The following is a 17,098-nucleotide window of genomic DNA, read 5'->3' as shown; positions in this document are numbered from 1 at the left end:
CTTACACCATAGTTGACCCAACTTCACCGCAGACTTTGTAAGCAAAGATGAAAAGTGTGTGAGGAATGCTTTCAGTGAGCCAAACGCCTGTCTGTATCCATTGTACTAAGCAGAGAAGAAAAAGAAACAAAATGGGCTTGGCAAGATTGTAGATGCAGACACTTGCCACTCAAGATTGATAGCCCGAGTTCAGTCCCTAGTTCCACATAGAGAGTTTAGGAGAGAAGCAACTCACAAAGCCGTTCTCTGATCTCTGCATTCCCACCATGACACATGCACTCCCCCTCACAATAATCGTAAATAATCTCTTTTTAAAATATTTTATTATTCTATGTGAATGGGTGTTTCCGCTTGAATGTGTCTATGCACCACATGCATGCAATGCCCAAAGAGGCCAGAAGAGGGTGTAAGATTCCCTGGGACTGAAGTTACAGACAGTTGTAAGCCACTGTGTGGGTTCTTGGAATCAAACCTGGGCCGTCTGGAAGGGTAACAAGTTCTCTAAAACACTGAGTCATCTCACCAGCCCCTAAATTGATTTTTTTTTTTTTTTAAGGAAAATGGCCCACTTGAGATAAATCAGGTGGAAGGTCAGGACAAATAGCAGCACTCAGATTTATCTGCCTGCCTAAAGTGGGCTTTCCATGGATGAAGGAATGTCACTTCGAATGCGGTTTGCCCAGGCACCAAGCCAGATGGCTATTGGTGATCCTGTCCCCATGGATCTCCTGAATGACAGGTGTCCAGAAGAGGGTTAAATGCCTTGTCCTGGTCCACACCAGTAACAGAAAGGTGTAACTAGAGTAAAATGCAGGGCTTCTCTAGAGGGGAGCTTGTAAGAGCGGTGTGGGAGTCGAGAAAGCTTTAGAGATACTCACAAGGGGCCAAGTGGTCCTGGGACAGTCTGGGCTGGGACTTGGGCTGTTGAGTGATTATCCAGTCAAAAGATAGGATAGTCAAGTGACATTCAGACCCAGGAGGAGTCAAGCCTGACTCCCAGATGGCCTCAGGATAGCAAAAATCCCAGAATGAGGGTATTTCCTGAGGAGCTCTTTGCTTCCTCTTCCATCTTGAGGGAACAGGAAGTTCAAATAGGTTCTAGTGAGTACCAAAGGATCCACAGACAGAAGTGGCTTTGATAAAGCTAAGACATGCAGGTGAGGGCCTCGGCCAAAACCAGCAAGGTATAGTGGGATCCAAGAGGGATTGAGGGAGTCAGGGTTCCCAGGGGAGGGAAGCAGAAGGGGTCTCACTTCAAATGTAATTAACGGTCCTTAACCTGATGGTGAAAGCTTTAGGCACGAGAACAGAAAGTTCTGACCATAGGCTTCTTCCCATGCCCCAGGTCCACTCAGACCCACCCAGAGCAGGGTGTCCCTGCAGAGCAGCCACACAGTTCTGCTTGTTTCTCAGCCCTCAGATTGTGGTCTGCAACCAGGTCTTAGGGGGCAGAGTCAGAGTGAATGGATAGAGGACCCCCTTACTGCCCAGTGGGAAGGGTTGCAGCTCCTTGGCCTGAAACAGGGCAGTCCCCTCTGAAACTGTGAAGGTAGCCGTGACCTGGTGGTTGAGACAGTAAATGGTGTTGCCCAATACTGTGCAGTGGAGTGGGGCGGGGTCAGGCAGCGGCAGGGAGGCTGCACGGCTCCAGGAGCCTGTCACTGTGTTGTAGCGCATCACCGCAGCGCCTACACCCCGCAACAAGTCAAACCGGTATAGGAAGCCCCCCAGTGCCACCATATCACTGGAGCGTCGGTGGCTGGCGCTGTAAGGACACTCATCCCATGAGTCTTTCACAGGGCTGTATCTGAGCAGGCGGTAAAAGAGATGACCCCCTGTGACATAGATTTCTCCTCTGCAAACCACAGCCTCATGGGCCACAGGGAAAGTGCCCTCAGGGAGGGATGCTCTCAAGGTCCAGGTATCTGTGCGTGGGTCATAGCGCTCCATGCTGTATAGGCACTCACCACCAATGGCGTAAACCATTCCATCCAGGGCCACCAGCTTGAGCTGCGCCCGCGCTTGCTGCATGGGCCGAACCTGGCTCCAAATGTTGGTCAGAGGGTTGTAGCAGAATACCTTGTTGGAGCAGACAGCCTGGGCACCAGAACCCCTGATGCCACCTGCCAGAAACAGATAGTTATGCATAGTGCAGAGGCCGCAGCCCCGAAGTGGGATCTCCTCTGGTACTTGAGTCAGGGGCCTCCACACATTCTCCTGTGGGTTGAACACATGGAGGTATGTGTGAAGATGCAAGTGCTCAGACCGGGTTGCAGGAGCTTCCTCGCTATGAGGGCCCCTTGTGAGCCCTGAACGGCTCACCTGATAAAGGCTGGGCAGCACAAGGACCCCCAGCACTGTCTGGCCCTGGCAGGTCCGCAGGTTCAGGATACGCTCCCTGTCGGCTCCACTCAGCTGTCGGTAGAGGTGTGGGTCTCCCAGAACACGCAGTAAGTTGTTGCTCATTAAGGCATAGGTCTCCTGGGCTAAGCCCAGCTCTCCATGCTGCTGGGCGAAGGCCAAAACTTCCAAGCAGCTGCCTAGATCTAGTTTGGGGGGCCACAGTGCCACGGTTGTGCTAGGCTGCGAGGCCTGTGAGTGGTATTTATGAGGACCCTCCACCACTCCCCAACTCCCAGGCTTCTGCAGAAAAACCATAAGCTTTTGGGTTTCTTTCTGCTTCTCTGTGAGCATGTCCCTGCTGTCTGCAGGTCTGGCTCCCTCCTTTAGCACCTGCCCCTGGGGCTGCTGGGGTACTTCTTGGGTCAGTATGTGTTCAGACATCTGAGCTAGGCTGCGTTTTCTCCTCCGTTGCCGAGGCTGAGGGGTGGGCTGAACATCCTGCCTCATAGAAGTAGAAGGTACAGGACCCAGCTGTGCCAGACCAGGGACCTGTGGGGCAGCCACAGGCTCTGTAGCTGGGGGCAGCAAGTCTAGACTCTTCTGCTTGGTTTCATCTCCTCTAGAGTCTGGGGCGAGGGATGCATTTGTCTCTAAACTCATTGGCTCTGTTTCACATCTAGCCTCAGCTAGGCTCCCTGAGCCTACTGGTGTGACTAAGACTGGTCTGTGTTTGTCCTGGAGGCTGGAGATGGCTCCTTCAGAGGAGGGCCCTGGCTGTATATCTTCAGAGTGTATGGATGAGCTGGGCCCTGCAGGACTCTTGGGATCTGCCCTTGGGGCACTGCCTTGGATTTTTTCTTGCCTAGGGAAGGGGTGGCTTCTAAGAACCATAGTAATTAAATTGCCCCAGCTATTTGAGATTCGTCTTTCTGGGGAGCTCTTGGAGAGGCCCACATTAGGTTCCGTAGGCATAGGCCTCGGCTCACTGCCTACTGCAGGATCTTGGGCTGCAACTGGGGCAGAGGCTGGAATTGGGGGTGATGTAGGGGGTGGGGTTGCTGTTGAGATTTGGGTTAAGGCTGTGGCTGGAGTTGGGGATGGGGTTAGGGGTGATGTCAGGGATGGAGTTAGTGTTGGGATTGTGGTTACAGCTGTAACTGGGGCTGTGCAGGGGGGTAATGTTAGAGATGGGGTTGCTGTTGAAGTTGGGGTTGGGGCTGCTGTACCTGGGGCTGGGGTTAGGGCTGAGGATGGGATTGAGGTTGGGGGAGATACTGAGGGAGGTGTTCGGATCGCTGCTGGGGCTGAAGTTGAGGCTCCCGCTGAGGTTAAAGTTGGGGTTGGAAAGGGGGCTGGCCCTGCGCTAAGACTCTCACCACCAGAAGGACCCTGGCTAACGTCCAGGGGTAAATTGTTTAAAGGAGCAGAGGTAGAGACTGCGTGTAGGAACCCAGGGCTGGGATGCACTGCCGTGGCAGAGGATGGAACCAGCTCAGTGTCCCGGGTCGGAGCAGAGGCTGGAAGGCTGTGGGAGGGAATGCAGCTGAAGCTATTCGTGGACTTCCGTGTATCCATGGTAAGTGCAAGGCTCTGGTCTGTAGCTGGCCTGCCAGCTATGTGCTTACTTTCCTCGCCTTGACACGACCCTCTCCCTTTCCCAATGAGGTGGCTCTCTCCTAGTTTCTCCATCTTGCTCTGACCAGCAACTTGGTCCACCACACAAGCCTCAGAGTGCAGCTCTTCTGGCAAGGCACCTTGGGAGAGGCTGACGTTGCTGGTGACAACAGCTGCCCCACCCTCCCGGGACCGGACTTTCTCACTAACCAGGATGCCTTGGGTCTCCCTGGGGGTGGGAAATCCAGTCTCCTTGCTCCCAGCACCCTTAGCCCCTGACCCTGGAGTGCTGGTGGGAGTGAGGCGGAAGCTGCTTTTCCCACACACATCCTCGAAGGAGTCCACCTGAGGCCGACTATCCACAGCATCAGCTAGGCCCATCTCCTGGGGAGCCTTGGGACCCTTGTCTGAGCTGCGTGATGACGGGCCTGCAAGGCTGGTGAGGATGTCCTGGCTGGCCGAACCTGCCATATCCACAGCGTCCCACACACTCACCACGGTGCCCAGGCGGAAAGGATCCAGCTTTAGAGGACGGCAGGGTCTGTCTCCTGAGCTGGCACCAGGCCGTCGACGCCGACGCAAGCTGCCTAGGCCTCTCCCCAGAGGACCAGGAGGCCCCACAGGCAGGTGCCAGGGGCTGGTGTCTTGTTGCTCAGTATGGACAGGGCCTTGCCCAGCTGTCCCCTTACCATAGGTTCCAGTTACCCCCAGCCGCATCTCTGTTTTGCTGTCAAGACTTCGTGGGGTAAAGTGGATCATGATGGGCACAGGAGTGTCCTTTGCTTTGAGGTGGCCCGGGGAGGAAGTTTCTGGCCTGGCTGGCTCCTTTCTTTTCTTTCCCAGGGCTGCTGGGGTGGTCCCTCTGCTGGCCACCTCTTCAGGTGTCTTATGTGACAGCCGGGCATCTGAAACCATACTTCTGTCTATTGACGGCTCTGGGCCCTGGGTCCTAGCTGTAGCAGGTCTCCTCTGGCCATCTCCGGGAGCCTCTGGTTTCTGCTCTCCTTTGCTCTGCCCCTCACTGGCATCACTGTCCTCGGACTTTGGGCGCAGGGCCTGCCTAACTTCTCCGGCCTGAGCAGGTTGCACACCTGGAACTGTGGATGCCGATCCTTGTGTCTCCTGGTCCTCCCTGGAGCCAAACCAGTGCAAAGCCAGTGCTAAGGTGGCTACCACTGCTAGTGCCAGCAAGGTGAGTACAGCTGTATCCCAGTCATCATCTCCATCACCATCCCAGCCCCAGAGGGGCCCACCAGCCTCTAGGGCATCCAGGAGCATGGCGAGGACTGCAGATCCGCTGTGAAGAGCCTGCTCTGCCTGGGAGCTATACATGCCCCACACCCAGCCTGAGTTACTGGGTGTACAGATGACATTGCAAGCAGCTCACCTAGGACAGCCCTGTTAAGGTGGACTGGTTCTCCAGGCCCTTGAAGGATACCTGCCTGTATTCAGGCTTGTCAGTAAACCCAGTTGGATGTATCAAGAGAGCCTGTGGTTTGCAGCAGCCTGCCCTGTTATCTGCCCCCATCCCAGCCTCTGTCCCTCCCTTCTTTGCTCAGGATACTAGGGACAAATGGCACTGTTCATGTACACTCTGCCAACATGTCACCCCATTATCTTCTGCTCTAAAGACCCCCATGCCCCTAAATTCACTCTACATCCTATAGGCTATACAGGAGCGCTGGGAAGGAAGGGTTACCACACAGGGAGATGTTATCTTGAGTCTTAGCAACATGATGCAGCCCCGATGAAATTACCAGAAACCGGAGAGGCCAGTTCCACCATAGCCACCAGGGACGGGGGGGTGGGAGGTAGTATTCTGGTGGTCTCTCAGGCTGAACACAAGAACCCAGGATGAGGGTCATGTGAGTGACCATCTGAGCATGGTTGGGACAAGTACCATTCTCATCCCCCTTGTCCAGCAGCTACCAAGCATTGCTCCAAGAAAACTAGTGATAACGTAGTTTTCAAGTCAAGAGGGTAAAACAGAAGTGAGGAAGGCTGAAGGAAACCCAAACACTGTACCTCTCCCTCTCTCCCTGTGGCCAGTCTTATTCCACCACTAACCTAACACCTAATGCTGGAGCCCTCTGGCCTCCTTTCTCCCTCTTGACCTGCTCAGGTACCACCCCAGTGTGCCTCTGAAAAGCTCAGGGCACAGCCTGCCTCTCCTGTAGTCATTCATCAACGTGTACCCAGATCCTTCAGAGACCCTTTCTGGCTCAGGTGCTCCACCAGGCCAGTTCCAAGGTACCTTCCCACTCCTCTGCCTTTCCTGTCTGCACCAAAGCTTGCTCTGGCCCACCGCCTTGCCCCATTCACTTCTCCCAGGTTGGCACGTGGACACTCCATTAGGCATAGGTACTTTGCTTGTTTGTGTGTTTTTTAGGGAGGGACCTTCTCCACCCGTTCATCCTGAAAATCCACATCAGGAGTGAGTCTTAACATATTTACCAGGTAGGACCCAGACACATAAAAGAGACTGGGGTTCCCCCAGAATAAAGATAGCTCTCCCAACGAGAAGTAGACCTTCTCTTCCTCTGAAACAATGGACCCAAGGACTCCTTTGACTCAGGCATCAAGGGGGTGCCAAGCATGTCCCTGGCACCTTGCCTGGGCCCTGCTGAGCCTCAAGTATCTCGTCTGGCCTGGTCCCATCCCAGCTTCCCACAGAACTATTAAGTGACAGTAAGAGGATGGGGTGAGCCCCACACCTTAAGGTGGACTTGGACTGCAGAGGACTTCCTTGTCTTTACTCTTTGTCCCAGTCTCGGGCTCTGTCTGCTTTTGTAGTTACATTTGGAGACCCAGGACTAGCAATAGATATAGTGGACACTTCCCCTGTAGCTCTTTATGGGCTGGTCAGTGCCTTGTCAGCTGCACACAGGCTTCTGAAAATCCAGAGCAGTTAGAGTGAGGAGGATCACAGAGGAGCCTCAGAGGACCCACAAGGAATGAGGACCTTGGGGGATGCCACGTTGGGGACAGGGTGGGGGTGGGGCCTCAGGAAATGAGCTGGGTAGACTTAGTACTGTCAAAAAGGAAGCACCTGCCCTTGCCAGAGTCAGACAGCGGGCAAACCATTGTGTCTAGAGCAGCGGTTCTCAGCCTTTCTAATGCTGCGACCCTTTAATACGTGGTGACCCCCCCATCGTAAACTTATTTTCACTTCTACTTCATAACTGTAATTTTGCTACTGTTATGAATCATAATGGAAATGTCTGATAATCGGGATATCTGACATGTGACCCATGGGGGTCACGACTCACAGGTTGAGAACCACTGTGAGGAAAATGGCTGAGCACGTGCCGCCAGCCCCCACAGAGGACAGACAGTGGCACTCATAGTTTTTTAAAGTAGTGTGGTTAGGCCGGGCAGTGGTGGCTCACGCCTTTAATCCCAGCACTTGGGAGGCAGAGGCAGGTGGATTTCTGAGTTCGAGGCCAGCCTGGTCTACAGAGTGAGTTCCAGGACAGCCAGGGCTACACAGAGAAACCCTGTCTCGAAAAAAACAAAACAAAACAAAAAAAAGTAGTGCGGTTAGAAAGGTTACACATTATGAGCCACACAACTGGTCTGTGTTGGCTTTGATGACACAGACAGCACAAATGTCAAAGAAAACAACCAAAAAAAAAAAAAAAATCGAGAAAAGGGGGGCTCAGGAAGATCTGAGTAACATTGGCAGCGGCTCAGGAGCCCTCTTTCCCAGGGCTCACTAAAGACTACCCCTCTCCATCTCCATAAGAGGAATGAAGGGCATCTGTTTCCATAGTTAAGGTTGATTTCTACAGAGATGGCACAGCACAGCACACACTTCATTTCACATGTAGAGCTAAATACAAAAGAACCTAAACACATAACTCTGCAGACTATCAGAGTCCATCATGTGTAAATTTCTCCATTACTGAAATTTCTTACATAAGAGTAGCTATAATCAAAGCATCATGTTGTGATGCTTATAATCCCATCTCCAGACTAATTTTAAGGCTTAGAAAATGTTAGCCTCTGCCAAGTCTGCTGGTACATGCCTTTAATCCCAGCACTCAGGATTAAGAGGCAAGGGGCATCTATGTGAAGTTTTGGCTAGTCTGGTCTACATAGTGAGCTCCAGGACAACCAGGGCTATATAGTAAGGCCCTGTCTCAAGAAAGAAAAAAGAAAATAGGAAGAAAAAAGATCTGTCACAACAAAAAGTTAATGAAATAGAAATTTTAAAGATAAACTGGAGAGATGGCTCAGCAGTTAGGAGCACAGACTTGCAGAGGATCCGGGTTCAAGTCCCAGCACATACATAGTGGCTCACAACCATCTGTTAACTCAAGTCCCAGAGCACCCATCAGTCTCTCCTGGCCTCCTCAGATGCTGCATGCAGACGGTGCCCAGACATGCACACAGGGAAAACACTCATGCAAATTATATCTTTTAAAAAGAAAGCTAAAAACAACACAAAGAATCAACAAAACAGTCAGCAATATCAATCAAATATAAAATCAGTATAAAAAAACAATATCAACAAACCACTAGCCAAACTAAAGAGAGAAAAGACAGGCCAGTTTAATCCTAGTACTTGGGGGCAGAAGGTGGATCTCTGTCTCGGCCCAAGCAAAATGTTGAGGCCTGGGCCGACCCACGTTTGGGCGGCCACTGTATCCTGGCCCAAGCTGCAGCTCCGGTCCTCTGGTCGGGGTTCAGCAAGAGCGAGAGTGAGGACGGACTCGAAGAATGCAGACCAGACAGAGTGTAATTCAATCCCGTTTATTCTTCAGTCTAAGTCCTAAGTCTTGAGTTCCTAGTGCCTAGTCCCTAGCTCCTAGTCCCTCCAAGTTCCAAGTTACTTCTTCCAAGTTCTCTTCCAAGTGCCTGCTACCTGTCTTCTCTCTGCTGTGTCTGGTTCTCTCTTCTCTGTCTCCCTAATGTCTGATGTCTGATCTGTTCTGTCTCTGCCTTTTATATGTCTCACTTCTTTGGTCACACCTTTGGTCACACCTTTAATCATGCCCTTAGGTCTTGTCTCTAAATCTTATCTCTAAATTACACTCTTAAGTCACACACCTTTAATCTCACGCACCTTTAATCTCAAGGTATCTAAACCAAGATTATCAGAGTGTTCTCAGCTGTTGTAGGCTATTGTAATCCAAGTCACATGTCAGGGTATATGGCTCAAGATGGCTGCAAAGCTGATAGCCGCTTTTTTTTTTTTAATCTGAGAGTTTCTCTGTCTCAGATAAATCAAAACAACAACAACAAAAAAAATAGACTTTAGTTCCTTCCAGAGATTCTAAGATGGTTCAACCTATGTAAATTAATGTAATACAAGCATAAATGACCTCAAAGACAGAAATGTGACCATCTCAATATATCCCAAAAAGGCTTTGATAAAATCCAATTATGATCAAAACCCCGAAGACAAAAGGACAGAAGGAATATGTTTTAATACAATAAACACTAGGTATGCCAGCATCATACTAAAGAGAAAAACACTTAAAAGCATTTTGACCAAAACCAGGAACACGGCAGAATGCGTAGTTTCTCCATTTTTATTCAGCATATTTCCTGAAGTCTTAGCTACAGCAGTAAACAAAAGAAAATAAAAATGGGCACACGTAGGAATAGAAAAAGTACCCTTGTTTGCAGATTCTATACATAAGAGACTCTAGAGACTCATTATGTAGACTAGGCTGGCCTTGAACTCACAGCCAACCTGCCTCTGGGTCTTAAGAACAGGGATACTGGGTGTGCACCACCACCACACCGGCTTGGTATCCAATTTTCTGTTGGCTACTACTTTCACCTTTATCAAACCCACTGAAAGGCTATTATTTTGCAAATAGGTATTTATCATTTCTGCTGTTCTGTATCCTTTTGTTCCATTTCTTTTGTTTTTATTGAGTCCGGATCACACTGTCTACTTCAGGCTGGTCTTGAAGTTGACATCCTCCTGCCCCAGCTCTAAATGCTGGAACTACCTGTTTACTCTGCTTACTTTTTTTTCTATCTTCTTTTTTTTTTTTTCTTTTGCTGTTTATTTTTTTCCTGTTTGCAAAATGAATTCTAAATGTCATTAAAATTTTCATTAACACTGAGGTTATCTCAGGGCTATAAATTTTTCTCTACTTCAGATGCATCCTTCAGGAAATCCTTAGGTTTCCCTCTGAAATATTTTCTATCATTCATGACTCAAGATATGAGTTTTGATCCCAAAGGTTTTTGGTTTTTTTTTTTCTTTAAGTTTACTTTTTAAAAAATTTGTTCATTGAGAATTTTTTATTTTGGAATGTGATCAAGTCTTAGACTGTAGCCTCTCTAATCCATTTGTATTATTTTCTGGCCCAAAACATTAGCTTTATGAATGTTACATGGGCTTACATAGATACATAATTAGAGCTTTCTGTATTATTTATTCCTTTATTCTTAAAGCTTTTTTGTCTGCAGATTTATCTCATTCTGGAATGGGTGTGTTGGTCTGTGACCCAGCCTAATGGCCAACCAGCCCACAGTCTCCGCAGTAACGGGAGACGTACCCCAGCAGGAGATATTACTGAAGGCTGCGGAGGGTGGGGTCAAGCATTTGGTCTGGTTGCCAGGAAGCCAGACGGGACATAATGGGGTATGAGAGTGTGACAAGAGGGTTGTCAAGCCCCCCAGCTTTGCTTCCCCCAAGACGGTAACCACCACAGCAGGTCAGTGCGTCTCCAGGCCTTCCCCCGGAGCACCCTGTGCCCCTAAAAGGGCCCTCCCCAGGACGTCCTTTCCCAAGACCTTTAAAAACCCCTCTTCCACCCAAAAACTCCAGACCGTTCCCTTTCCACGGCCTGGGTTCAAACTTGGCCTCTGTTTAAACATTGGGACCAAAGCGCCTGGGATAGAAGGCCATGATGGCTTTGAAGCTCGACCCTGGCCTGGCGCACCCGCCTCCAATCCTGGGAAACTATTGTTTGTTTTCCGGTGCCCTGGGATACGTGTTAGTTTTGTCCTCGGTCGTGCAGGTCCTGAGTGGAGCTGGGGAAGTGTGTCTCCTACGAATTCTGTCCACAGGTGCTGCAAGCCATAAGCGCCCCCACCTGCGCTATGGGCTCAGAAGTCTGGGTCGGCACTTGGCGGCCACATCGGCCCCGCGGCCCCATCGCGGCACACTACAGAAGCCCGGGGCCAAAATACAAGCTGCCAACGAACACCGGTAGCAAGGGTGGATGCAGGGGAGGAAACAGGGAAGGTGGGACTGTGGGCGGTCTACACAGGTGCCTGGAGTCCAGGAACTGGAGAACGGTGTCCGAGGCAAAAAAAAAGGGGAAGGCCAAAAGATAAGAGGTTCTGTGCTGAGGCTGCCTTGGTGAAACCGGAGAGGGAAAGGAGCTGGCAGCCTCGGGGCCCTGCGGGAGGTGACGCAGGAATGCTCCCGCAGGTTACAAACTGCACGATCCGTCTCGGGCGCGAGCCCCCGCCTTCTCCTTCGGCTCGCGTCTACCCTTGCGGCATGCAACCTGCGGACCCGGGCCGAGTTACCTGGTGCCTGCCCGCATGACTGTGCGCGGCAGCGTTGGTTCCCCGGCCTTCTCCATCTACGGTCGCCTAAGCCACACCGCGCCCGTCCTCACTCCGGGACCGGGTCAGCACCCTGGGGCCCGGGTCTCCCCAACGTGGAACTGCCTCCAAGAACGCCCGCTAGAAAATTCACCCCATCCCCATCCCAAACCCAGAATCCCGGGAATCTCCTACCCATACCCAGAAACCCGAACCTCCCTGTGGCTCCCATTTCTCCCTAGTGCCAAGACCCCAGGCTAGACTTCCCGTACCTCACCCCACTCCAGTTCTGGCCCACACTCTTGGTCCACCCCATAGGCAGGTACTCCCCAGAACGCGCGGGAAATGCGACGTACCCCAGCGCTCCTCGGCATACCATCGCTCCCCGAAACTGGGGCATCCTCTCAAAGCAAGAAACCCCAGGTGAGGCCTGAAGGGCTGGATCCAGCACTAGGGACCTTCCCTCACCCCAACCCGCAGTCTGCCATAAAGGCAAGGAGATTGGATCAATGGACCCTCTTGCTGGCTCCTCCTTAGGTCCTGGGTCCTACACCGTGCCTTCGCTCTTGGGCCCACGAGTCATAAGCAAAGTCTCAGCCCCAACTTACTCCATCTACGGCCGCAGCACTGTGGGCAGCTGCTTCGAGGACCTCAGCAAGGTGGGGGCCAGAGCTGCCAGCTGCCTATGCAGTCTCTAGTAACCAAGAGGGTCAGCGAAGTTGGGGGTGGTGCAGAACTGTAGGCATCTCACCGAAACTGAGGCAGGAGGACTGGGAGTTCAAAACCAGCCTGCGGTACACAGTGAGATTTTTAGCTTGGGAACAAAAAGTTCACAAGGAACAGAGGCTCGACCTTGCACCCATCCTGTCATCGTAGACCCCAGGCCCTTGTGCCTACCACGTTGTGAGCCCTGGGGTCTACAAGACTCGAGCCCCGCAGTTCACGATGCTGGGGCGGGCTCTGTCACCTCTACAGAACACCAGCAAGCCAGGACCGGCATCCTACAGCGTGGACAAGGTGGTCTGGAGTCGAGGGTCAAGGGGCAGGGGATGAGGGTCTGAGGTCTAAGGCATGGGTCAAAAAGTCCCCGGGGAACTGGCATCCCTGTATGAAGCGAAACAGCTGGCTTGGTAAGGTCAGCCGCGTCTCCCGGACCCGCAGCACCGGAAGCCTCGTGGCTGGACCTTCGGGATCAGGCACTCCGACTACCTGGCCCCCATGATACGGTACCACGTGGACGACTGACGCCATCAAGCACGCAGGCACGCACGCACCGGCCCTCGGTTGTTTACTTAAAGCTTTCTAAGTCAGTGCTGTGTGTGTCTCTCTTTCTCTCTCCGAAGCGGGCAAGGAGAGGATGGGGGAGGAGAGGAAGTGATGGGTTCGAGTATCGATAGTCTCAGTGGTATGTGAACCTAGAGATCAGTCGAACAGGGCAAGCTGTGCCCGGGACCCATAGATACCAAGACCCCAGGGAACTAAGCAGAGCGAACTCCAGTCTGGAGCGCTGTAACCCGACCCTTAAGGTCCTGGCAACGTCAATTAGCCACAAGATAGCAAGTAGGGAGCAGCTTAAGAGGTGATTGGCCTTACCTTGACAAGTGCCGCCTACTGGGACAGCCTTATTTTTCCGCTGTCCCCAACGGTGAACTGTCTCCTCTGCACCAAAGTCCACACAGGGCTGAGGGATAACAGGCCGGAACCGAACCAGATCCAGAAAACTGGTAAAGGCCCCTAAACTGAATAGGTACTAGACGGGGATGGAGTTGTGAGGTCGAGAAATGGACGCCGGAGGGGGTGGGTATGGGGCAGCGCTGGGTGTTGAGAAAAACATGAGACTTCGAAGACATGGATGGGGTGAGAGGTGGGAGTGAGGTCCAGCGGTGTCTCGATATTCCTTATAGGCTGGAGCCATGGCAGCTCCAGGAACACCACCTCCCTCGGCCCCAGAGATACCTGGTGCCGACTCAGGGGGAGGGAGTGGGGAGCCCAGGCAGCTGCCTGAGCTGATCCGCCTGAAGCGAGATGGAAGGCATCTGAGCGAAGCAGATATCAGAAACTTCGTGCACGCAGTGATGGATGGAAGAGCACAGGACACACAAATTGGTGTGTGGGAAGCCCTAACTCGACCCTGAACCCCAACTGCCCCATACGCACCTCAAGGATCCACATTACCCCACCACCATCACGGCCCCAGAAAACTCATGCTTCGTGAACACCTTGCTCATTATATCTATATTTAGGGGCCATGCTGATGGCCATCCGACTGCAGGGCATGGACCTAGGGGAGACTTCTGTGCTGACTCGGGCCCTCGCAGAGTCTGGGCAGCAACTGGAGTGGCCCAAGGCCTGGCACCAGCAGCTTGTGGACAAACACTCCACAGGAGGTGTGGGTGACAAGGTTAGCCTGGTTCTGGCACCTGCCCTGGCTGCATGTGGCTGCAAGGTTAGTGACCGTCTCCTCTTCAGATCTCTGATCCACTCACAGGCACCTCTTACCGTCAAGCCTGGCTCAAATCTCTCAAAGACAAAACCCGGGGCTGTCCTATCCCTTGATACACAAGTTCCACCACGGAATAGAGCTGCCTCTGTACCCAACAGGACCCTCTAAGAGTTAACAGGACCCGAAAAGGAAGAGCAGGGTCTCTTCCTGTCCCTCAGACTTGGGTCCCTGATGAATGAGTGCCAGCTCTTGCCCTACTGACAAACTGCTCCCACCAAGTATGTTTTATTTTCCAGTCCACCAGTTAGGCACCCACATTAACTGTTTAAAAGACTCTAAAATATAACTGCTTTAAAAAAAAAAACATAATTTCATCTGTTCTTATTAGAGAAGAGATTAAGGGGGCTGTGCAGGGGCGGTCAGCATCCCTCTCCACCAGGTGCCAATGATCAGCGGACGCAGTTTGGGACACACAGGGGGCACACTGGATAAGCTGGAATCTATTCCTGGGTTCAGTGTCACCCAGAGCCCAGAGCAGGTACAGGTGGACCACTAATTGACCAATGATCTGGGTTGAGGGAGTCACTGGCCAGAATCACAGGATGATCAATGGACAGGTTATTTATCTGGGTCAGTAATGAAAGAGAGCACCGACTATTCTAAAGGTCACTGGCTGTAGATCGGTCTGCAGACATCAAGAGAACTTTGATCGGGATCGTTACTTGGGACCGGGTAGAAACCACTGATTAGCTGCTACACAGTAATAAGTCATAACTAATCAGGACCCTTGGCAGGCTAGTCATCAGAATCATATTGACTGTCACTGGCCATGTTTTGAACTTTTGCTGGGTCAGTGGTCAGGGCCAGTGAGCGGGTCCTTCCCCAGAAGTCAATGAAGGTGTCTGAGCAGATGCTGCAGATACTTGAGGAAGTCGGCTGCTGCATTGTCGGCCAGAGCGAAAAGCTGGTTCCTGCGGATGGAATCCTGTATGCTGCACGAGATGTGACAGCTACTGTGGACAGTGTACCACTCATTACAGGTGACCTGAAATGGGGTACCCTGACTGACATACAATCCACCAGGCACTGCCACCTTTCTCAGAGAGGCAACCCTCCCTGTCCTCAAGTATACCCTAGGATAATGTTTCTGTTCTCCACAGCTTCAATCCTCAGTAAGAAGGCCGTGGAGGGACTGTCCACTCTGGTGGTAGATGTTAAGTTTGGGGGGGCCGCAGTCTTCCCAGACCAGGAGAAGGCCCGAGAACTGGCAAAGATGTTGGTGAGCCGTGCTAGGCCATAGTGGCCTTTCTATGAAGGGACATGAACCTCACGTATCCCTAACCTCTGCCCACTCAACCGTCCTCGTAGAACCAAACGGCAATCCCTCTTTACAGCTCTCCTACCCTATCCAATCAAAGCTGTCCTAACCGTGGACCTGGGGAAATCCTCCACAGAGCCCCTCCACTTAGGGCAACCGACAAGACCACCCCCATCCCCTCTGAGGCCTTGGCAGTGTTGGTTTCTGATCTCTACCCTAAGTCTTTACTGACATCCTAACCCAGGGACAGCAGGGATGGGATTTGACAATGCCAGCTGGATACTGAATAGTGCCTCCCCAGGTTAGAGTGGGAGCGGGGCTGGGACTGCAGGTCGCTGCAGCCCTGACTGCCATGGATAACCCTCTGGGCCGCAACGTGGGCCATACCCTGGAAGTAGAAGAAGCGTTGCTTTGCCTGGATGGTGCGGGGCCGCGGGATCTGCGGGACCTGGTCATCAGGCTAGGTGAGAGGGCTGGAAACCCACCAGTCTGTATGCCAAGAGCTCTTAATCCCTGCAGCTTCTGAGCTCCACCCCGCCCGCCAGCAGGAGGCGCCATTCTTTGGCTTAGCGGACAGGCGGAAACACAAGACCAGGGCGCCGCCCGAGTGGCCGCGGCGTTGGATGACGGCTCTGCGCTGCGCCGCTTCCAGTTGATGCTTTCGGCGCAGGGCGTGGACCCCGGCCTAGCTAGAGCATTGTGCTCCGGGAGCCCCACGCAACGCCGGCAGCTGCTGCCTCACGCCCGAGAGCAAGAGGAGCTGCTCGCACCCGCAGACGGTGAGACCGGATATCTCCGGCACCAGGTCCCGCCCACTTCCTCTCCAGTCTTTCCTGGTCCTGGCCCGTGCGTCCTCAGTGTCCACCCTTTCCCTTAGGCGTTGTGGAGTGCGTCCGAGCGCTGCCGCTGGCCCGAGTGCTGCACGAGCTCGGGGCCGGACGCAGCCAAGCGGGGCAGCCGATCAGACCGGGAGTGGGTGCCGAGCTACTGGTCGACGTGGGCCAATGGCTGTCCCGCGGTAAGCGCTGTCAGGAACCCATAAACAACCCTTCCGGTCGCCCTCTGTGACCTAGGTAACCACCTCCGTCGCTCGCGCAGGGACACCCTGGCTCCGCGTGCACCTGGACGGCCCTGCGCTCAGCAGCCAGCAGCGCCGCACTCTCCTGGGGGCGCTCGTGCTGTCAGACAGAGCACCCTTCAAGGCCCCTTCACCCTTCGCTGAGCTTATCCTTCCAACGACCACCGCATAGCCCTAAATCTCCAACCCACCTCAGCCAGGTGAGTTCGCGCAGTTGGGCAAGTCCTCCCTCACAAGGGGTGGGACTGGGTGAGGACACAGCTAACACGTGACCTCTGCGTTTTCTCTGTATTGCTACTACTGCTTCATCTAACCACGTGAGCTGGAGACCTTCTGAGGCCCAGAAAAATGGTTGTATTGTGAATTTTTACCAATCCCATCTTCTCAAGGTGGTCCCAGCTCAGGGCTGATAGTGTCCTGGACGTGTCCTCCATCTCATGAGAGCCAAGCTGAGCCACACGGGGAGAGGAGGGGCAAAATACTGGGGGAGCCCAGGAGGCTGAATGCCAGTGGTTCTATATGCTAGTTGTAACAACCTTCCCCTTGACAAAGCCTCGGGGGACAGAAAAACATGAAGGTAGCAGGCAAGGGCTGAAGGGCTCCAGAGGTGCAGGGTATGGCATCCAGGTAAGTGTAGATGAATCTGCCCAGGAAGGTCAAGGTAGGAAACAGTTCAAGGCACACTGAGCTGAGCTGTTACACTGTGGCTCTTGTTTTCGGCTGAATCCTAGATTACCCTGAAGTGACCCTAAAGCTGGAAAGGATTACCTCTTAAAGGTGG

General features: G+C 52.7%; 3 protein-coding genes across 4 annotated transcripts; 2 read left to right on the top strand and 1 right to left on the bottom strand.

Moving 5' to 3' along the window:
- Positions 1 to 339: 339 nt before the first annotated feature.
- Klhdc7b (kelch domain containing 7B) lies at positions 340 to 5,302 on the bottom strand. Its single transcript, XM_034516084.2, has one exon. It carries the CDS (start codon positions 5,287 to 5,289, stop codon positions 1,417 to 1,419), a length of 3,873 nt encoding a protein of 1,290 aa, XP_034371975.2. The 5' UTR covers positions 5,290 to 5,302; the 3' UTR covers positions 340 to 1,416.
- Positions 5,303 to 10,530: 5,228 nt separating this feature from the next.
- On the top strand, positions 10,531 to 12,788 carry Cimap1b (ciliary microtubule associated protein 1B). Of its 2 annotated transcripts, XM_076911895.1 has the most exons (7): positions 10,531 to 10,637; positions 10,993 to 11,134; positions 11,360 to 11,563; positions 11,797 to 11,901; positions 12,016 to 12,137; positions 12,355 to 12,495; positions 12,640 to 12,788. In XM_076911895.1, the coding sequence occupies exons 2-7, from the start codon at positions 11,026 to 11,028 to the stop codon at positions 12,721 to 12,723; spliced, it is 765 nt and encodes a 254-aa protein (XP_076768010.1). In that variant the 5' UTR covers positions 10,531 to 10,637; positions 10,993 to 11,025; the 3' UTR covers positions 12,724 to 12,788. The 2 variants fall into 2 exon arrangements, with proteins under 2 accessions (XP_076768010.1, XP_076768011.1); XM_076911896.1 differs by lacking the exon at positions 10,531 to 10,637 and having other exon boundaries at positions 10,906 to 11,134; positions 12,454 to 12,495.
- A 227-nt stretch (positions 12,789 to 13,015) lies between these two features.
- Tymp (thymidine phosphorylase) lies at positions 13,016 to 16,496 on the top strand. Its single transcript, XM_034516036.2, has 10 exons — positions 13,016 to 13,202; positions 13,383 to 13,584; positions 13,722 to 13,924; positions 14,361 to 14,459; positions 14,832 to 14,961; positions 15,082 to 15,200; positions 15,541 to 15,703; positions 15,788 to 16,018; positions 16,117 to 16,257; positions 16,338 to 16,496. The coding sequence occupies exons 2-10, from the start codon at positions 13,392 to 13,394 to the stop codon at positions 16,487 to 16,489; spliced, it is 1,431 nt and encodes a 476-aa protein (XP_034371927.1). The 5' UTR covers positions 13,016 to 13,202; positions 13,383 to 13,391; the 3' UTR covers positions 16,490 to 16,496.
- Positions 16,497 to 17,098: the final 602 nt, after the last annotated feature.

This window comes from Arvicanthis niloticus, chromosome 13, assembly GCF_011762505.2.
Source record: "Arvicanthis niloticus isolate mArvNil1 chromosome 13, mArvNil1.pat.X, whole genome shotgun sequence".
NCBI classification, from domain to species: domain Eukaryota; kingdom Metazoa; phylum Chordata; class Mammalia; order Rodentia; family Muridae; genus Arvicanthis; species Arvicanthis niloticus.
This window is presented reverse-complemented; position numbering and strand designations above follow the sequence as displayed.

Bases quoted from the DNA above. Each gene is read 5' to 3' on its own strand.
- Klhdc7b (XM_034516084.2), bottom strand. From the start codon at position 5,289: ATGTATAGCTCCCAGGCAGAGCAGGCTCTTCACAGCGGATCTGCAGTC.
- Cimap1b (XM_076911895.1), top strand. From the start codon at position 11,026: ATGGGCTCAGAAGTCTGGGTCGGCACTTGGCGGCCACATCGGCCCCGC. The intron at 11,902-12,015 runs GTGAGGCCTGAA...GCTCCTCCTTAG, and splicing joins CTCAAAGCAAGAAACCCCAG to GTCCTGGGTCCTACACCGTG. The intron at 12,496-12,639 runs GTGGTCTGGAGT...CCGGACCCGCAG, and splicing joins CATCCTACAGCGTGGACAAG to CACCGGAAGCCTCGTGGCTG.
- Tymp (XM_034516036.2), top strand. From the start codon at position 13,392: ATGGCAGCTCCAGGAACACCACCTCCCTCGGCCCCAGAGATACCTGGT. The intron at 14,460-14,831 runs GTACAGGTGGAC...GTGTCTGAGCAG, and splicing joins TCACCCAGAGCCCAGAGCAG to ATGCTGCAGATACTTGAGGA. The intron at 16,019-16,116 runs GTGAGACCGGAT...CCTTTCCCTTAG, and splicing joins GCTGCTCGCACCCGCAGACG to GCGTTGTGGAGTGCGTCCGA.